General features: G+C 41.7%; 1 protein-coding gene across 2 annotated transcripts in view; it reads left to right on the top strand.

Moving 5' to 3' along the window:
* LOC118586797 (zinc finger protein 778-like) overlaps positions 1-20,286 on the top strand; it is a 31,773-nt gene that overhangs the window by 8,109 nt on the left and 3,378 nt on the right. The window contains exons 2-6 of one of the 2 annotated variants that reach the window (XM_036192090.1): positions 2,320-2,409; positions 3,140-3,266; positions 5,646-5,717; positions 6,175-6,257; positions 8,076-10,199. In XM_036192090.1, the coding sequence (XP_036047983.1) occupies positions 2,377-2,409; positions 3,140-3,266; positions 5,646-5,717; positions 6,175-6,257; positions 8,076-9,386 (1,626 nt within the window). In that variant the 5' untranslated portion in view covers positions 2,320-2,376 and the 3' untranslated portion in view covers positions 9,387-10,199. Of the gene's footprint in view, positions 1-2,319; positions 2,410-3,139; positions 3,267-5,645; positions 5,718-6,174; positions 6,258-8,075; positions 10,200-20,286 lie in introns of those variants that run through there. The other variant, XM_036192091.1, reaches the window with a different exon arrangement.

The following is a 20,286-nucleotide window of genomic DNA, read 5'->3' on the forward strand; positions in this document are numbered from 1 at the left end:
ATAAGGTGTACTGCCAAGCTGGAGACATGGCCCAGCAGTTAAGAGCACTGTCTGCTCTTCCAACAGCCCTGAGTTCAATTCCCAGCAACCACATGGTGGCTCACAACCATCTGTGATGAGATCTGGTGTCCTCTTCTAGCCTGCAGGGATACATGCAGGCAGAACATTGTACACACAATAAAATAATAATAATAATAATAATAATAATAATAATAATAAAATTTAAAAAGGTGCATTGCCTTTTGTAGCTTTTACTTACATCATATGTGGAAAGTGAGCTCGTGTATGATAATGAACTACTGCTTTTTGATGATTGGTAGGAGCAGTCTCCTGATAACCCCGAATAAAGTGTTGAGTTTCACCATCCCTTGAGATCCCTAAGTGAAGTTGCCTTAGCATGGAAAAAAAAGCATATGGGCAATTCCACCTTCAGGATGGCAACTGCTGATATGTTCCATGGCCAGACCTGTTGTTCCTTTTCAGGGAATCTGATTTAAGTCCCCTGAATAATAAAGGTTCCTATGATCCCAGCCTGAACAGTCATACTATCCTGCTTAGTTTACCTTTTAGTAGACTAGTGAATGCTCATGTTAATTTCCTGTCATGTCACTGTGATAAAATTGTGACTGGGGCTGGGACTAGTTGGTAGATCAGTTGCCTAGTATGCCCAAAGACCCTGGTTTCATACAGCACCACATAAACCATGTATGGTAGTGCACACCTGTAATTCCATCACTTGAGAGGTAAGGTAGGATGATTAGGAATTCAGGTTTATCCTTGGCTACGTATCAAGCTTGAGGCCAGCCTAGACTGCATGAGACCTTGTGTCAAAACTAAGAAAAGCTTGACACCAGCATCTTATAAGGAAAAAAAGTTTATTGCTCTGAGCTTCAGAGGTTTAATCTAAGTTCGCTTGGCCCTGTTTCTGAGCCTGTGGTGAGGCAGGACATCATGGTGGGAAAGATACTGTGAAATGGAGCTGCTCACCCCAGCAGCCAAGAAGCAGAAACAGCGAGAGGAAGAACACCGAAAAAATAATTTCTTCAGGAACACATCCTCAGGGACCTACTTCCTCCATCTAGGTCCCACACCCTGATTCTGACACCTATTAATAGCCCATTAAGTTATGTATCCATAGTTAGTCCATCGTTTAATCAACTGGTGATCTCTCATGACCCAGTCACCTGCCAAAGGAGGTGTACACTGCTGTATTACCAAGCTGTCAACTGTAGGTGAAGTTTCTCATTGGGATTGCTGGCTCCCAAATAACCACACAGAGACTTACGAATTATGGAAGCCCAGCCATTAGCGTAGGCGTGTTTTTAACTAGCTCTTATAACCTGAATGAACCCATTTCTCTTCATCTGTGTGCTGCCCCAGGCTCATTTGCCTCATCTCTGTACTTTTTGTGCTGCTTCTTCCACGGCTGGCTGGTGACTCCTGAGGCTCCGCCCTTCCCCAGCATTCTCTCTGCCCTGAAAATCCTGCCTAGCTACTGGATGTCTACCTTTTTATTAAACCAGTCACAAGGAATATTGCACAGTCAACACATGAATTTGTGAGAACATTTCAATACATAAACCATAATAATGGGGATGGACAGTCTGACGCCTTCCTTATATGTGTGTTTTGAAAAGTTCTATATAATCCTCATGAGATATATTACTAGGGGAAAATAAAGTGTCACCTCTCTGACTTGAAGTTGTCTTCCCTATGAAATGAGACATTTTCCCAGTGTGTGGCATGGTCCACCCTCTTGTTTCCTGCTTCTAGGTGACACAGGACTGCTCTAGCATCATGTTTGTGTCTATGGGTGAGTTTTCTCAGGTGTGCAGGATTACATGGATTTCATATTAGGGTTGTGTAATGGTTATTGTTAATTGTCAACAGGTTCTAATATCACCTAGGAGACAGACCCCTGGGCACACCTTTGAGATACTATCTAGATTAAGGATAACCTCTGGGAATGTCTGTGAGGGATAATCTTGATTAGGTTAATTTATGGGGGAAGGACCTATCTTAACTTTGGCAAGGACCCCGGACTGTATAAGATGGAGAGTAAGCTGAGCAGTGCATTCATTGATTTTCCTGCTTTCTGATTGTGGCTGTGATGTGACCACTTGCTTTAAGCTCCTTTACTTTTCCACCATGATGTGATGGGCTGTACCCTGAAACTATGAGCCAGAATAAGCCCCTTCTCCTTAAGTTACTTTGTCAGTATTTTATCACAGCCACAGGAAAGGAGATATGGGAGACAGAATGAGTCAGGGTGTATAAGAATTAAGGCAGCTCTGGGCTCTCATGTCTTTTGTCTTCCAGGAACTCACTGGAGGGACTCAAGACTCCGTTCTTGAAGAAAAGATAAAGGTAGAAAAGATGGTGGCTGATTGTCTGACAAATTGTTACCAGGTATGTAGGAACTGTGTCCCACAAGTGACATGCTTACCCCTACCTTGCAGATACACTTTCTTCAGGGCAGACTTACATCCAGAGCTTCTAAAACAAGTAGAAGCCCCTGAAGAACTGAGTGCCTAGTGGAATTTCTGAGAGAGTGGGGACTCTGATATGGTTGAGGTATTACCTGAAAATCTTCCCAGGATGTCAATAATTACTAATTAATCTTGACATTCATGATGCCAAATGCACATTAATTATGTCCAGTTCAGTTATTCTGACAGATAAGGAAGATCTAATGTCTTTTTTTTTTTTTTTGTAGTATTGATCTATCACATGTAGTGTGCTTAGAAGTATATATATATTTTTTGAGATAAGGATTGAACCCAGGGCCTTGTGCTTGCCAGGCAAACGCTCTACCACTGAGCTAAATCCCCAGCCCTTAGAAGTATATTTTAAGAAATTGAGAAAAGGGCTTCTAGCCTGGTTGTGGCAAGGTCTGTTCACCTGTCAGAGGGTCATTAATAGTAAATGACTGGAGTATATCAACAAGTTAAGTGTAGGTGTGGGCAGGGTTATTGGTGCCACTAAGCCCTGGGGCAGTCAATGGAAGCTCTCACATTTCTGTATAGGTGTTGGGTCTCACTTCTTCAACTGTAGAGAACATGGATGCATATACTATTGTTTACTCAAACTCTGTCTGTGTGTGTGTGTGTGTGTGTGTGTGTGTGTGTGTGTGATTTAGGTCTCAGTAACTTTTGATGATGTGGCTGTGGACTTCACCCAAGAAGAATGGATTTTATTGGATCAAGCTCACAGAGACCTCTACAGAGAAGTGATGCTGGAGAACTTCCAGAACCTGGCCTCAGCAGGTAGGCCTGCCACTGCTCCTTGTGGCTTCTTAGGGAGGAGAGGGCTGGTATATCCTGGGTGTCCTGAGGGATCAGAATGCAAAGGAAAGTAGGAGACACACAGACTGTGTCCTAGTGCGGTAGTCTGTCTGTGGAAGGTAAGGTCCAAGATTCTCAGTGGATGTCTAGAACTAGATGGAACGGAACATTTTTAATTCCTTTTTCCTGATTTCACAGATTAGAGATTTAATTTCTGGAAATAAGATCTCATTGTAGTTAAGGTTGACCTTGAACTTCTGATCTTCCTGCCTCTACTTACCAAGTGCTGGGATTACAGATCTGTACCATAAACATCCGGCCAGAGAGTAGATTTTAGCTTTAGATAGCCGAAACAGTTAGGGGCACTTGTAGGTTCAGTTCCAGGGATTGGCTGCCTCTGGGGCCTCTGGGGCCTCTGGGGCCTCTGGGGCCTCTGGGGCCTCTGGGGCCTCTGGGGCCTCTGGGGCCTCTGGGGCCCTGTGTGCACATAGTACACATGAACATACACAAGGAAAACACTCAGACAAAAAATACAACTCCTGAGCTGGCGGTGGTGGCGCACCCCTTTAACCCCAGCACTCGGGAGGCAGAGGCAGGCGGATCTCTGTGAGTCGAGGCCAGCCTGGGCTACAGAGCGAGTTCTAGGACAGCCAGAGCTGTTATACAGAGAAACCCTGTCTTGAAAAAACAAAAAAAAGGAGAGAGAGAGAGAGAGAGAGAGAGAGAGAGGTGCTAAGAGTAGATAATAGCAACCTCAGCATATAGGATTCCCATCCACACTTTTCAGCTTCTCTTTGGCATATCTGAGTTGCCATCATGAATGACTACTGTCATCGTGAGGCCATTAGTGAAATGAGCGCTCCATGAGCTCCATAAGTGTTGCTATATTGTTTTTTGTTTTGTTTTGAGACAGTCTCATTATTTAGCCATGGCTGAACTGGAACTCATTGTATGCCTTGAAGAATTCACAGAGATCCACCTGCCTCTGCCTCCCAAGTGCAAATGCTGAGATTAAAGGTTTGTGCCACCATGTCTGGCAAGTTTTACTGTATTGCAACAAGCAAGCTACTCAGAAAGGTGCTAAATGCCATGGAGCAGGTAGCAGATAGAATGTGGCTATGATGGGCAAAGGATGATTGCATCCAAGGTAGAACAGAGGAATAGTGAGATTCCATAATGCTACTCAAAATGGTGTGCAATTTTATAGGAATCTTCTCTGGAAATTTATATTGAATATTTCCAGGACAGGTGGGTAGTGTGTAACTAACCACAGACAACAAAACCTTGAATAATTCAGGGCCACTGTGCCTTTTAATTTTCTATGGTGGTTCTCAAAATGCTATACTATGTGAATGGCATCACTACCAATCACCTTGTTAGAAACATAAATTATTGGCTTGACATAGTGGTGCTCTAATCCCAGCACTTGAGAGGCAGAGGCAGATGTGTCTTTGTGAGTTTAAGGCCAGCCTGGTCTACATAATGAGTTCCAGGATAGCTAGAGCTCATAGTGAGACCCTGTCTCAAAACAAATAAATACATTTTTAAAAATCAAACTTATTGAGCTGGGAAGTAGCTAGGTGTTCTATGCAAGTCCCTGTGTATAATCCCCAGCACTGCCCTGCCCCCCCCCCAGAAGTAGAGAAAGAAGAATATAGAAATGTCGTCATTTTCTTCCTCTGACATACTGTCAGAGATTCAGAGTCCATCCTACTTACGTGAGTTTACCCTAGATGCATCTGACGCTGTGCAGCTGTTTGAGAGCAACGTTATCTTTGTTTTACTTTTACGTTCTATTTGACCTGAAGTATTAGGGTTTTCTTAGACTGTATATAGTCATCAATTGGGGTGTCAATTCAGCAGTAATGAGTCATCAGGGCACAGAAGAGGCAATGTTTGCTTGTGTAACCTCTCTGAAATAATTGCCCTGTTTTCATTAGAAGCTTCATGTGCTGGCATGGTGGCACACACCTTCATTTTTTAAATATTTATTTAACTTTATTTTATGTGCATTTGGTGTGAGGGTGTCAGGTGCACTAGAACTGGAGTTACAGACAGTTGTGGGTGCTGGGAATTGAACTCTGGGCCCTCTGGAAGAGCAGCTAGTGCTCTTAACCACCGAGCCATCTCTCCAGCCCAAGGCACACACCTTTAATCGAAGTATTCAGGAGGAAGACAGGCAGTGTTTTGTGAGTTTGAGGCCAACCTGGTCTACATATCGAGTTCTAGGACTACATAGTGATACCCTGTCCTAAAACAAAGCAAAACAGAACAGAACAAAAAACAAGCAGCTCCTGAATTATACTGACTTTTATACTCTTGCATGAACTTCCTCCATGAATGCACTTTGCCTTGTATAAGGATGTGAGGTCATCAAACCCAGTCTGATCTCCTGGTTGGAAGAAGAGGATTTGCACAGAGAAGATCTCCAAGGTGAGAGTTTGTGAAGAAATTGTTTAAAATTAAAGTGAAATCTTTTAAAGATGCATTTGATGGCTTTATGTGTGGGCCATGTACCTGAAAAGGTACGGAATCCTCTGCTTCATAGACTTCATAGGTTTTACTGTAATTTTGCAAAATGACCTATTGTGTTTTATGTTTATGGTCTTACATACTCTTTGCTCAGATCTTTGCTACTTTGCAACCCTAATAGTATAGTTCTTGTTTGCCATGAGTTTTAATTTTCAAAGAGTCAGTTTGAAATAAAACATTTAAAACTCACATCCTTAATGTAGTCATTTTATTGACCTGGTCAAAATGATCACACTTTTCTTTCTTCTTAGCCAGGTTCAGTGGGAACAATCAAAAATCCTATGTGTCTTTTAACTTTGTAACTGACCATTTATTTTTTTTTTCCAATTGTTAATTTTGTTTTTCTGTTTATCTTCAGAATGGGAAATGCCACTTGGCACCAAAGAGTCAACACTGCGTCGGGATTTTCTGAGGGGACAGACTTCCAGTGGAATGCAAACAGTAAGATTGGCCAGAGATCTTTACTTCCCTCTTCATAGGCAAGAGAGAAAACCAAATAGCGTGCACCCGGGAGGGAGCAGCCATGTGTCTTAGAAGTATTTTGAATATAAGGAATTTTGGGGTGTCTCAAACCTATCTTTAAGAGGGCCCTCTGGCCAGGATGGCTCAATGGGTAAAAAAATCTTGATTTCAAGTCTCACAGCTTGAGTTTGATCCACAGGACCCACATGGTAGAAGGAGAGTTTTGACTATCACAGGTTGGCCTCTTACCTCTTGGTGCACACAGCTGTATGCACTCTCACCTCCAAAATAAATAAATGTGCCAGGTGGTGGTGGTGGCAGCAGCGGCGGCGGCGGCGGCGGCGGCGGCGCACGCCTGTAATCCCAGCACTCAGGATCTCTGTGAGTTCGAGGCCAGCCTGGTCTACAGAGCTAGTCCAGGACAGACTCCAAAGCTACAGAGAAACCCTGTCTCAAAAAAACCAAAAAAAAAAAAAAAAAAAAAAAAAAAAAAAAAGAAAAAAAATAAATGTAATTTTATTTGTTTATTTATTTGAGACAGGATCTCACATATCCATGGCTGGCCTGGTATTCACTCTGTAGATGAGGAAGACCTCAAACTCAGTGAGGTCTACATACCTCACCCAATATAACTAAAAAAGAAAGGAAGGAAGGAATTCCACTAGTACATGGCCCCACATTGTAACTAGATACTAGCTTTTAAGGCAGTTTTGTACATATCTTAACAATTATTTTGAGCTTAGCCCAAATGGAAATTACTGTTGCATTTTTCAATTCGAAAGAAAACATGGCAGAAATTCTAAACATGCTATAAAAAAGTTAAACATACTTCATAATTCATTCCTTTATCAACAGGAGAGAACAGTGTTGATGATATTAACCAGATTTCTTATTTACCACACTCAGAAAAGATTGGGAATTTTGTAGAAAATCAACACAAATGATAAATACATAAGAGAAGTAATATCCATCCTATTAAGAGAAATGTCTTAGAGTCTAGGCCAAAACTTGGGGTGATAGAGTCCTTTTAAGTACACATTCCTGCATATATATTACTGATTTATGAGGTTCTTAAAATAATTTCATTAAAATACTGAGGCCAAGCCAGACGTGGTGGTGCACGCCTTTAATCCCAGCACTTGGGAAGCAGAGGCAGGTAGATCTCTGAGTTTGAGGCCAGCCTGGGCTACGTATCAAGTTCCAGGAGAGCCAGAGCTATTTAGGAGACAGGCACCTTCTCAAAAAAAAAAAAAAAAGATGATGAAAAAGGCAAGAGATCAGGTGTGGTGGCACACACCTTTAATTCCAGCACCCAGAAGGCAAAGGCAAGTGGATCTCTATGAGTTTAAAGCCACCCTTCTCTACATATTGGGCTTCAGGGCAGCCATGGCTACATAGTAAGACCCTGTCTCAAAAATAAAACTACGGGGCTGGAGATATGGCTCAGGGGCTGGAGAGATGGCTCAGTGGTTAAGAGCACTGGCTGCTCTTCCAGAGGACACAGGTTTAATTCCCAGAACCCACATGGCAGCTCACAACTATCTGTAACTCCAGTTCCCTGGTATCTGACATTTTCATGCCAATGCACATAAAATAAAGTTTTAAAAAATTATTTAAAAAAATACTAAAATGCTGAGGTATCTTTCCAAATTAAAACTGATGGTTCTAGACTTTAGGATAGGAGTCTTGGATGTAGTCAAAATGGCAAAAATAATCATAATTTTCTGCCCTTACTTAATGGAGTCCTTCAATGGGTCTGAAAATTTTTCTAACCATAAATCATCCCTTTATCAACAGGTCAGAAGCCATAGTGCACAAGAACTCTGTTACTATATACAATGTGGAGAAATCTTCAGTGAGCACTCTTATTTCAAGACACATATGAAAACTCACAGTACTTGCAACACTGAACATTTTACTCACTCAAGTCCTGATGCCTCTGTTCAAGTGCACACCATAAAAACGTATCCATGTAAGATTTGTGGGAGAGCCTTTGGACGTTCTTCAAATCTTAATAGACACTTACGAAGTCACACTGGAGAAAAACCCTATGAATGTAAGGAATGTGGGAAAGCCTTCACTACCTACTCAAGGCTAGTGGAACATTTTAGAACTCATACTGGAGAGAAACCATATAAATGCAAGGACTGTGGGAAAGCCTTTGCTAAGAGGTCAGGCCTTATAACACATATATCAACTCATGCTTCAGAGAAGCCCTTTGCATGTAAAGAGTGTGGGAAAGCCTTTGCTTCATCCCCACGCCTTAGTCAGCATATAAGAATTCACAGTGGAGAGAGACCTTACATATGTAAGGAATGTGGAAGAGCCTTCCTCACTTCCTCATACCTGCGGAACCATATAGGAAGAACTCACAGTGGAGAGAGACCCTATATATGTGGAGAATGTGGAAAAGCCTTCCATTCTTACTCAAATCTACGTAGACACGTGAGAACTCACAGTAGAGAAAGACCCTATATATGCAAGGAATGTGGAAAAGCCTTCCTCAATTCCTCATACCTACATAACCATATAAGAAAAACTCACAGTGGAGAGATGCCTCATATATGTGGTGAATGTGGGAAAGTCTTCCATGCTTCCTCATACCTTCGTAGACACTTAAGAACTCACAGTGGAGAGAGACCATGTATATGTAAGGAATGTGGGAAAGCCTTCCTCAACTCCTCATACTTACGCAAACATCTGACCATTCATACTGGAGACAAACCCTACGAGTGTAAAGACTGTGGGAAAGCCTATCGTATGTACAGTCTGCTTCATGACCATTTAAAAACTCACACAGTAGAAAAGCCATTTGAATGTGACGTGTGTGGGAAATCCTTTCAATATTTTTCCTACCTTACTAAACACATTCGTATTCACACTGGAACAAAACCCTATAAGTGTAAGTACTGTGGGAAAGATTTCACTACTTCCTCAAGCCGAACTGAACATATCCGAACTCACACTGGTGAGAGGCCCTATGAATGTACGGAATGTGAGAAAACCTTCACTTCATCCTCTAACCTCATTCACCATGTAAAAATCCACACTAGAGAGAAACCTTTTGTTGAGAAGGTAGGGAAGCCTACAGCAGACTTTACCTACTAACTGAACACTAGTAACTCAGTGAACACGGTCACTTCAGATAGGAGGAATGCCCCAAATCCTGAATCTCTTGTCTTGATTCCATCATACTGGAACTTAGAATTTTAAGAAACTAATGTGCAACATCCCCCATTTATGACAGTTTATTTTGAAAATATGAAAGAACCCATGAATGTAAGGAAAGAAATACTAAAGCCCACACTATTTCCTAGGAACTTACTAAATATGTGAGACTTCACAATGAAGGGAAATACACTGATGTAAAACATACAGAAGGTTGTAGTTCTGCTAAGTATTTTTAATTCATTTGTTCCAACAGTTGATAAAACTTTGAAGGTAAGGAATGTTAGAAAGTCACATGAACTTAATCCTCAATGTTTAGTCAACATTATAATTCATACCCAAGAGAAATCAACTGTGTGGAAATTTTGTCCATGTGCCCTGAAATGTAGTATTGCTGGCAGCAGTAAGGCCTGTTGGATGATATTGTTTATTTTGAACTTCTGATATCTGTCCTGATATTCCTAGAGTGATACATTTTCTTTCCTGTAAGCACCATTTCATCTTGGTTTACAACTTCTGGGTAGCAAGCTGGTGATATGAGGACTTTTGGAATATAAACATTGTTTTAGTATAGTGTAGATTCTCTAGTTGGCTTATCATACTATTAAACATGCTACCCTATAATAACTTATATCAACTAAGTTTCATAATACAGTTCTCATGGTCTTTAAAATGTCCTTGTTCCTCTTTCACAACTTTTAGGTAAAAGGTTAAATGAATGAATGAATGAATGAATAAATGAATGAATGAATGAATGAATAAATAAATAAATAAATAAATAAATAAATAAATAAATAAATAAATAAGCAAGCAAGCAAGCAGCAAGCAAGCAAGCAAGCAAACTAGCAAGGTCCTTTTTCCAAAACACATTAAGCTGTGAATCCACAAATGGATCAGTCATTGATGAAGCCAGAGCCCTTATGATCCAGATATCTCTTATATCCCACACTGTGAACACTACAGCTCTGGGGACCAAGTCTTCAGTATATGAACTTTTAGAGTACACTTTAGATACAAGTCATAATACAATCCCTCCCAGGTTCTGGTAATTCCTCAAGATTATAAATAGTTCAAACACTTGGAACATATGTTTTATAGTCATTTTAAATTTGTGGTTGTTTTCTATGTGTATATGTGTGCTGGAGTGGGATAAGCATATGTGTCACAATGCACATATGAAGATTAGAGGACAGTTTGCAGGAGTTCAATCCTCTGCCATGTGGATTCCAGGGATAAAACTCAGGTTGTCAGGCATGGCTTGTCAAGCACCTTTTCTCACTGAGCCATCTCACTGGCCCATACTTTTCATATTCATAACAATCGGATGCTGGAGAGATGGCTATGTGGTTAAGAATACTTACTGCTATTACAGAGGACCAGAGTTATTTCTCTGCACTCACATTGAGATGTTCACAACTGCCTGTAACTCAAGCCCCAAGGCACCAGACTCCCTCTTTTGGTCCCATGTGCAAGTGCACATACAGACACATAAATAATAAAATCTTCTTAAAAAGAAAATCAACCAATCCAGAGTCCCAAACCCTATTCTTTCCTGGGAACCCACCAAGCTTGTATGCCCCATGTCCTAAATCAATGTAGATCAAAGCTGAAGAGAAAAAGGCATCATCTGTATTCTTACTCATTAGAATTATTCAAAATTATTGATCTAAAAAAAAGAAAAATTAAAAAAACATTATTGCCCCATGGGTCTGGATGGTATGTCATACTCTGTCCTTTCTCTGTATGATGCATAAGAAACTTCATTTAGTCAGGCACCATTATGACTTCCCATAGATAGTCATAACAACCATCTCTTCATAGTTGGTGTTTTGCGTATTATTTTGGGCAGTGCCTGGGATACAGCTGCCACTCTCGTACATTTCTATTTTGTAGAAGTAGCACTTTCATAGTTTATAGCAGAAGACAACTTGTAGTGGGCAGTTCCTCTACCATATGCATCCCAGGAATCAAACTCAGGTTGTCATGCTTAGTAGCAAGTGTCCTTTCATACTGAGCCATCTTGGAGTCCCCTTTATGCCTTTAATTGATTTTTAAGACTCAGACATCTTAAATTACTTCATAATTGTAGGATTTTGTTTTGTTTTCTATTTGTTTGGTTGGTTTGTTGTTGTTGTTGTTTGTTTTCTTTTTATTGGAAGTCAGTCTACCACTGAGCTATGTCCCTAGCTCCACATTTCCCCACACACCCTTTCCGATAATATGGTCTAGCTGTATATAGTTCAGACTACCCTGGGACTCATGCTCTCCACCTTCAGCCTCTAATGTACAAGGAATAAACCACAACATTTAAAATTTTGAAGATGGGGGGGGTAGAGTTTCCGTCTTATAAGTTTTCATTCATTTTTTCCTACTTTTTAATTGAAAATAAATTTTTTCATACAATATATTCTAATTAAGGTTTCCCTCCCCCAGCTCCTTCCTCCCCACCTCCCCTCCCATTCAGATGGAGGTAGTGGCACATGCCTTTAATCCCATCGTTCAGGATCTCTGTGAGTTTGAGGCCAGCCTGCTCTACATATTGAGTTCTAGGACAGCCATAGCTACATTGAGACCCTGTTTCAAACAAAATAAAAAAAGGCACCTAAAAAGTAACAGTAAAAAAATAGGATGTAATATAATCAAACAAGCCTACAGAAGAAAAAGCTAAAGAAAAAGCACAAGAAACATACATGCAAAGAGAGGCACAGTCACACACATAGAAACCCCATAAAAACACAAAACTGGAAACCAGTATGTATGCGAAGACCTTTAAGGTGGGGCAAAAACAACTCCCCAATAATGCAATTGGGCTTGTTTTGTGTTGGCCATCTACTGCTGGGCATGGAGTCTGACCTTAAGAGTGGTTTCTATGGCCTGTGAGACTCCATTGGAGAAAACTAATTTTCCCTTTGGGAACAGTTAACAATTGGAAACAGCTTCTGTGTTAGGGATGGGGGCTTGTGTCCACTTAACCTCTCAGCACTGGGACAGATGTGATCTGGCTTAGACCTGTGCAGGCCCTGTGCATGCTGCCACAGTCTATGTGAGTTTATATGTGTATCATTCCTTCTGTGTTTAGAAGGCCTTGGTGTTCTTCAATCCCCTGAGAGGAGGAATTTAATGGAGACATCATATTTAGGACTGAGAATTGCAAGATCTCTCCCTCTCTGCACATTGCCCAGTTGTGAGTCTTTCTTTGTTCCCATCTGCTGGCGGAGGAAGCTTCTCTGATGATGGCTGAGCAAGACACTGGTCTTTAAGTATAGACAAATGTTGTTAGATGTTGTTTTATTGCTACATTCCTTTAGCAGAACAGTAGTATTTGCTTTTCACCCAAGTCCATGGCCTGTCTAGTCTCAAGTTCTTGGCCACCTGAGTAGTGTTGGGCATGGGGTCCATCTCATGGAGTAGGCCTTCAATCCATGAGATATTGGTTGGTTACTCCCACAAGCTTGTCCACTATTACACCAGTGTATCTTGCCAAAGGTCACCATTGTAGACTGAAGTGTTTGTAGCTGGGTTGGTGGTTACCTTTTTCCTTTGGTAGGATGGCAGAGTTATCTTCCAGTACCAGGAACACTGGTCAGTAGGAATGAAGCCTCTAAGTAGGTGCCAGTTCAACTTCTCCATATTCAGTGAGTTATGTAGGTATTGCTTTCAGCAATAAGGCCTTACCATCAGTTTCTGGAGAGCAACCAATAGCCTTGGCAATAGCCTGGGTTTGGGGGTTTCCGTGAAGTTCTTGTCTAACAACTTGATTAGATGTAACCCATTCTCAAAACTTGAAGATTCACTTAATGACAAGAGATTTGTACTTGCAGCTTCGTCTCCCCAGTTACTTGGTGATTCCATTCATATATATATATATATATATATATATATATATATATTTTTATATTTTTTTTTTTTTTTTTTTTTTTTTTTTGGTTTTTTGAGACAGGGTTTCTCGTGTAGTTTTGCGCCTTTTCCTGGAACTCACTTGGTAGTCCAAGCTGGCCTCGAACTCACAGAGATCTGCCTGGCTCTGCCTCCCAAGTGCTGGGATTAAAGGCGTGCACCACTACCGCCCAGCTTTTTTTTTTTTTCCTTTTCTTTTTTTTTTTTTTTTTTTTCAGAGCTGAGGACCAAACCCAGGGCCTTGTGCTTGCTAGGCAAGTGCTCTACCACTGAGCTAAATCCCCAACCCTATATATCTTAAGAAGCTTCTACTGTATTAGTTTTCCATATGACCCTTCAAATCAATGTTCGTTTTAGCTGTCTTAGTTAGGGTTTCTATTGCTATGAAGAGACACCATGACCATGGCAACTCTTTTTGGTTTGTTTGTTTGTTTTGTTTTGTTTTGTTTTTCGAGACAGGGTTTCTCTGTGTAGCTTTATGCCTTTCCTGGATCTCGCTCTGTAGTCCAGGCTGGCCTCGACTCACAGAGATCTGCCTGGCTCTGCCTCCCAAGTGCTGGGATTAAAGGTGTGCGCCACCACCGCCCGGCACCATGGCAACTCTTATAAAAGAGTGGCTTACAGTTCCGAGGTTCAGTCCATTATCATGGTTGGACATGCCGACATGCAGGTAGACAGGACATAGTGAGCTGAGAATTCTGTATCTTTGATCCACAGATTTCATTGTTTGTTTTTTGTTGTTTTGGTTTTTAGCAGTTGAGTAATGTTCTATTGTGTAAATGCTCCACGGTCATCTGTTGAGGGACATTTAGATTGTTTCCAGTTTCCGGCAATTATGAATAGGGCAGCAGTGAACATGGATGAGCGGGTAGGTGTGCCCTGTCACAGGATGGAGAGTCCTTTGGGTATGTGCCCAGCAGGGGCACAGCTGGATCTTAAGGTACATCTATTCCCTGCTTCCTGAGGAACTGCTATACTGATTGCCATGTGGCTGTACAAGTTTGCATGTCATGGTATCTTAAGGATTTCTTAATTTTGGCATCCCAGATTTCTCCATTTCTGTGATTTCAGAAGTTTTCTTGATAACTCTAAATGTGTTCTGTTGCAATGCCTTTTATACTTTTTTTGGGGGGGGGGCAGTCTCTTATTTGAGACAGTTCCCTAGGATGGTCTGAAAGTCACTGTGTAGCTCAGGATGACATTGAACTTGTAATCTTCTTGCTTCTTCTTTCATTTTTAATGTTTTGTTTTGGCCAGGCATAGTGGTGCACATCTTTAATTGCCATCCTTGGGAGGCAAAATCAGGTAGATTTCTGTGAGTTCAAGGCTAGCCTAGCCTACACAATGAGTTCCAGGTCAGCCAGAGCTACATAGTGAAACTGCCTGAAAAAAAAAGCAGCGGCTGGAGGGATGGCTCAGTGGTTAAGAGCACTGGCTGCTCTTTCACAGGACCTGGGTTCAATTCCCAGCACCCACATGGCAGCTCATAACTGCGTGTAACTCCCAGATCCAACACCTTCACACAGACATACATTCAAGCAATAAAATAAAAATAATAAATTTTTAATTATGTATAGGTGTGCCATCTGTGTGTGGGTGAGTACAGGTGCCGACAGGCTGCAGGTATCAGATCCCATGGAGCCGGCGTTACTGACAGTTTTGAACCACCCAGTATGGGTGCTGAGAACAGAACTTGGGTCGTTTGCAGGAGTAGTGCCTGCTTTTAACTGGTGGGCCATCTCTCTAGCTCCTGCCTTCTCTTTCTAAATGCTGGGATTTAGTTATAGTTTCAATTTTATATACTTGTCTACTGCTGACAGGATTTATGTCCAATCTTATTCTTCTCCCTGTAGGCATAAAATAATCATAGTACCTCCATTTCAGACAAAGACAGTGGAAGGGGGTGTTTGGGAGTTTTGATTGTTTGTTGTGGTTGTTTTGTTTTTGTTTTTCAAGACAGGGTTTCTCTTTAGCACTGGCTGTCTTGGAACTCGCTCTGTAGACCAGGCTGGCCCAAACTCAGGGATCCGCCTGTTCGGCCTCCCGTGTGCTGGGATTAAAGGAGTGCACCACCATGACCCAGCTGAACGAGGTTGTTTTAATGCCCATTGAGAAAGACATGCCTTCCCCCTGTCTTTACATGTCCCCGACCTTCAGGCAGTTTTGTAGCCAGGAGACACACTGGAACCTTAGAATACAACCCTCCATACACTCTAGCCTCAAGTAGGGGTAGGAATGGCACCGAAGAGGCATTAGCACGCCTGTAATCCCAACACTGGGGAGGCAGAGGCAGGCGGATCTCTGTGAGTTCGAGGCCAGCCTGGTCTACAAAGCGAGTTCTAGGACAGCCTCCAAAGCTACAGAGAAACCCTGTCCTGGAAAAAAAAACAAAACAAAACAAAACAAAAGGTGAGTTTCAGGCGAACAAGATGGCTCAATAGGTGTTTGCTTTAAAGCATGTTGACCAGTGGTCAATCTCAACCCACCTGGTGGAAGAAGAGAACGTCCTCAAGTAGCCCGATGACTTCCACACGTGCTTCCCCACCCTGAAAAAAAAAAAGTAACAAAATGATGGGTTTCATTGGGATATTTTCATGCATGTCCATCATGTGCTTTGCTCATATTTACTCTCATTTCCCTATTTTGTCTTCCCATCTCTCCTGCTACTGGTTCCTTTCTCCTTCCAAAATATTGCTCTAAAAAGGCTTTGAAATTAGAATTCACACCAAAACCACAGCCCACAGAATGTTCATTAAACTTGCATACTACTGGATGGCTTCATGGGTAAAAGATGCTCGGACTGAGTTCAGCTCCTGGAACCCACGTGATTGATGGTAGAAAAGAATTGACATGGCAGCAATGCACCTTCTGCCACCTCCTCCAATAAATGTAATTTTAAAAATGAAGGAAACGTGCATAATAGACCCAATTTTGTGAGTTGCCTGATTAAACAAGTACCTATAGTCCTCATAGGATTTTAACAACCAGAATGAGCTCAGTGTAGTGGTAGGTTCCTGTAATCTCAGCACTCAAGAGGATGAGGCAGGATGGTTACAACTTTCTGGCTAGCCTAGACCATATCATGAGACCCTATCTCAGTGAGGAAAAAGTCTACGAACCTAAAACATGATAAATCCGAAGAAAATTAAACTCAAGTATAATGAAATTGGTGGACCCTGAGATCAGCTTTTTTCCTTGGTATTTTTGTTGTTGTTTTTTAAGGGTCCCATATAGCTCTGGCTATCCTTGACCTCATGTGCCATGGAGGATGAACTTCTGATTCTCCTTTGGCCTCTCCCAGAGTTTCAAGCACAGTAGGCAAGCTATCAACTGGGCTACAGCCCCAACCCCAAGTGTATATGCTTTTATTTATTTGGGGGACTCAGTCTTACTATGTTTGGTAAGCTTCCCTCAAACTCCTGAGCTAAACTAATCTACCTCAGTTTCTTGATTAGGTAGAAGTATGTATGCATGTCGACATTTTAATATCTGAAAAGGGGATCCAGAGCTCTGCATCATGCCATATACCTATAATATTGGTGCTTGGGAAGCTGAGGCAGGACAATCACAAGTTCCAGGTCAGACTGTGCTACATAGTGAGACCTAAAAAACAAGAATTTGGGGATTGGGGTTTTAGCTCAGTGGCAGAGTAGAGTGCTTGCCTAGCAAGCGCAAGGCCCTGGGTTCGGTCCTCAGCTCTGGCAAAACAAAACAAAACAAAAACAAGGATTTGTTGAGACACTGTAAAAACAAACAAACAAGAAGACAGTAGCCAGGTCATTGCCTCACACCTGTAATCCCAGCTCTTGGGATGTAAGAGGGGAAGCAGATGTTCAGGGCCATTTTTGTCTATTTAGAGAGTTCAGTACCAACCTGAGAGACAGGAGACCCTATCTAAAGGGGTGGCTGGGCAGTGGTGGCACACACCTTTAATCCCAGCACTCTGGAGGCAGAGGCAGGTGGATGTTTGTAAGTTCAAGGTCATCCTGGTCTACAAAGCAAGTTCCAGGATAGCTAAGGCTATAGAGAAACCCTGTCTCAAAAGACCTAAAAAAGAAGGAAGGAAGGAAGGAAGGAAGGAAGGAAGGAAGGAAGGAAGGAAGGAAGGGAAAGGAAGAAGGAAGGAAAGAGGTGAAGGGAAAATATAGTAGGCTATCATTCAATATAAAAAGTAGCAATTAAAAGGATGGGGTCCACATCACTTGTGGCCACCTAGGACAAGGATTCTACACCTCCCTCCAGTAAAAACATGTCATGTGTCTGTAGGGACAGGCAGAGCCTTTGTGGCCTGAGTGGGGTTTCTATGTAGATTTAGTCAAGTATGGATGGTGACACACTTAAATAACTACTCCAAATATTTCTGCTGCCCAGAATCCATCAAAGCCAAGCAAGAGAGCCCTGTAGTGAACTCAGCCTCCTCATGCTCTCTCCCTTCTTACATCTATACTGTAACAAGTCAGGCCAAGAAATGTCTTTATATCCCACCTTCTGTAGATGTAACCGTCTTGTTAAATAAGAAACACAGAGCCAATTGCAGAGTTAAAAGCCAAGGGGTCAGAGCAATAGCTGAGAGCTGAAAACCTTACCCTTCACTGTTGCTCTGTCTTTCGTTTCCGCAAGAGAGCTACTTCCTATGTCCTGTCTTTTATATAGACTTTCCATTCTGCCTTCTCATTGGTTGTAAAGCCAGCCACATGACCTCCTCGTCACTGCCTGGGATTAAAGGCGTGCACCACCACCACCACCACCACCACTCAGCTTCTGCTATGGCTTGCTCTGACCCCAAGGCAACTTTATTAATGTACAAATAAAACAACATTTCAGTACAAATAAACTATCACTATAACCTTCTAAACTGAATAGAGTTGATTGTGGCAGAGAACAAACAGCTATGTGAAAATTTTAATTCTACATTTAATTTTGTTGCCATAGAAAACATTGAGAATCCAACTTTGAGAGGTTTGGAGGAAAGACATGGGAAAGGTTTGACAGATGATAAATGCTATCATTGAGTCTGCTGGAGTTTCAGTTACAAAGTGAGAGACTTTGAAAATCAAATGTTTCTTAGGAAAAATACATAATAAAAACTTTCTGACCAAGTGTGGTGTCATACACCTTTACTTCCTGCTCTGGGGACACAGAAGCAGGTGAGTTTGAGGCCAGCCTGGTCTACATAGTTAAGTTACAGCCAGCCAGGTCTGCATAGTGGGACCCTACCCCCAAAACAAAACAAAATTCTATCTTGAAAGTAAGAGACTTCAGAGAACCAAGATGAATTACAAGGCCATAAAACAAACATTAGGAAAAGCTTCCAGGCCAAGTGAGATGGATTGCCACCAGACCTACCTGAGTTTGATATTTGGGACTTGCAGAGTGGAAGGGGCAAACCATGTTCAAAGTTGTCCTCTGCACCATAGCAACACAAAGACATGCACATGCACACAAAACAAGCAAATGAAAAACAAAAAATAGAAAACAGCCATAATTATATGTACAGCAAAAGGGACTTTAAGGAGTTACTATAAAATTTCAATATGTTGTGTCCACGGTGCTAATTTAATGTAGACAGCTTTTGTATAAAGTTTCAAATTGTTTAGCTATCATTGTTGTCTTTGAAAGTGAGTTCCTTTCTTCTGGACGTTCACATTTAACATTTCACTTGACCTTTACACTTTAAAATTTATTTTATGTATATGGGTGTTTTGCTTGCATGTGTATCTTGTTTACCATGTGTATGGCTGGTGCCCATGGAGGCTGGAAGAGGGCATTGGATCCATGTGGATGCTGGGAATCGAACTGGGGAGTGTCCTTTGAAAGAGTAGGCAGTGCTCTTAACCACTGAGCCAGCACTTCAGCCCCTACATTTGACCTTTTGTGTCGCATTTGATATGTATCCAGGGAATGATAGATTGAAATCTATCCTCAAATCTAAATATCATGAATCATAGCTTATAAAGTGGATAGTAGGGCTAGGAGATAGCTCCGTCGATAAAGCACTTCTTCACAAATGTGAGGACCAGGGTTTGAATCCCCAGAACCCAAGTAAGTAAGTGATGAGTGGGTGTGCTGTCCAGGTGTAATTTTAGCACCCAGAAGGCAAGATTCCCAAAGCAATCTGTCTAGTAAGACCAATTGAGAGACCCTGCCTCCATGAATAAGGTGGAGAGTGACTGAAAGAGGCTTTTCTTGCTAACCTCAGGCCTCCACATGCACGTTCAGACACACGTACACCTTACACACTTGCAGACGTGAATGGTAGACACTGCCACCACTTGTTTTCATTCAACAAAAGTCCCAGAGAGTAGAAGCGCATTGACCTCAGCTAACTTCAAAATGCATTTAAATGTTTCCGAATATGTCAAGTAGTTTTGCAATTAAAAAATACGCTCCACTTTGGAGGTAAAATTACACATTTTGAAATTTGAAAGGCAGATATGTAAATAAACCTATTGGGGTTTGGCTGTGTTGAACCCTGTGCGTCAAAGTAGCCTCATTTGGAACACTTTTTGTTAGGAATATTTTCAGATAGAATATAGCCCAGAGTCTAAGAAATGGGCTTCATTCTGCAGTAAATACTTTGGGGTTTAGTTCTGTTGTTTCATTTTGTTCTTTTTTTTTTTTTGAGTCAGGGTCTTACTAGGTAGCTCTGACTGGCCAAGAACTCACAATGTAGACCAGGATGGCCTTGGACTCAAAGAGCTCCTCCGCTTGCCTTTGCCTCCTCAGGGCTGGAATTAGTGTGCACGCCAGACACGACTGCAGTAAATCTTTTAAAACTGCTTTGATACACTCAAAGCTGGGCACACTACACTAGCCTACAGTCCAAGCTGCTGTGGAGGCAGGAATGTTACTTTAGCCCAGTTCAAGACAGCATGGGCAACATGGTAAGATCCCATCTCAAAAAACCAGCCTTCTCTGAAACCTCCTTTTGCATGGGCACACA

The sequence above is a fragment of the Onychomys torridus genome, chromosome 7 (genome assembly GCF_903995425.1).
Source record: "Onychomys torridus chromosome 7, mOncTor1.1, whole genome shotgun sequence".
NCBI classification, from domain to species: Eukaryota; Metazoa; Chordata; class Mammalia; order Rodentia; family Cricetidae; genus Onychomys; species Onychomys torridus.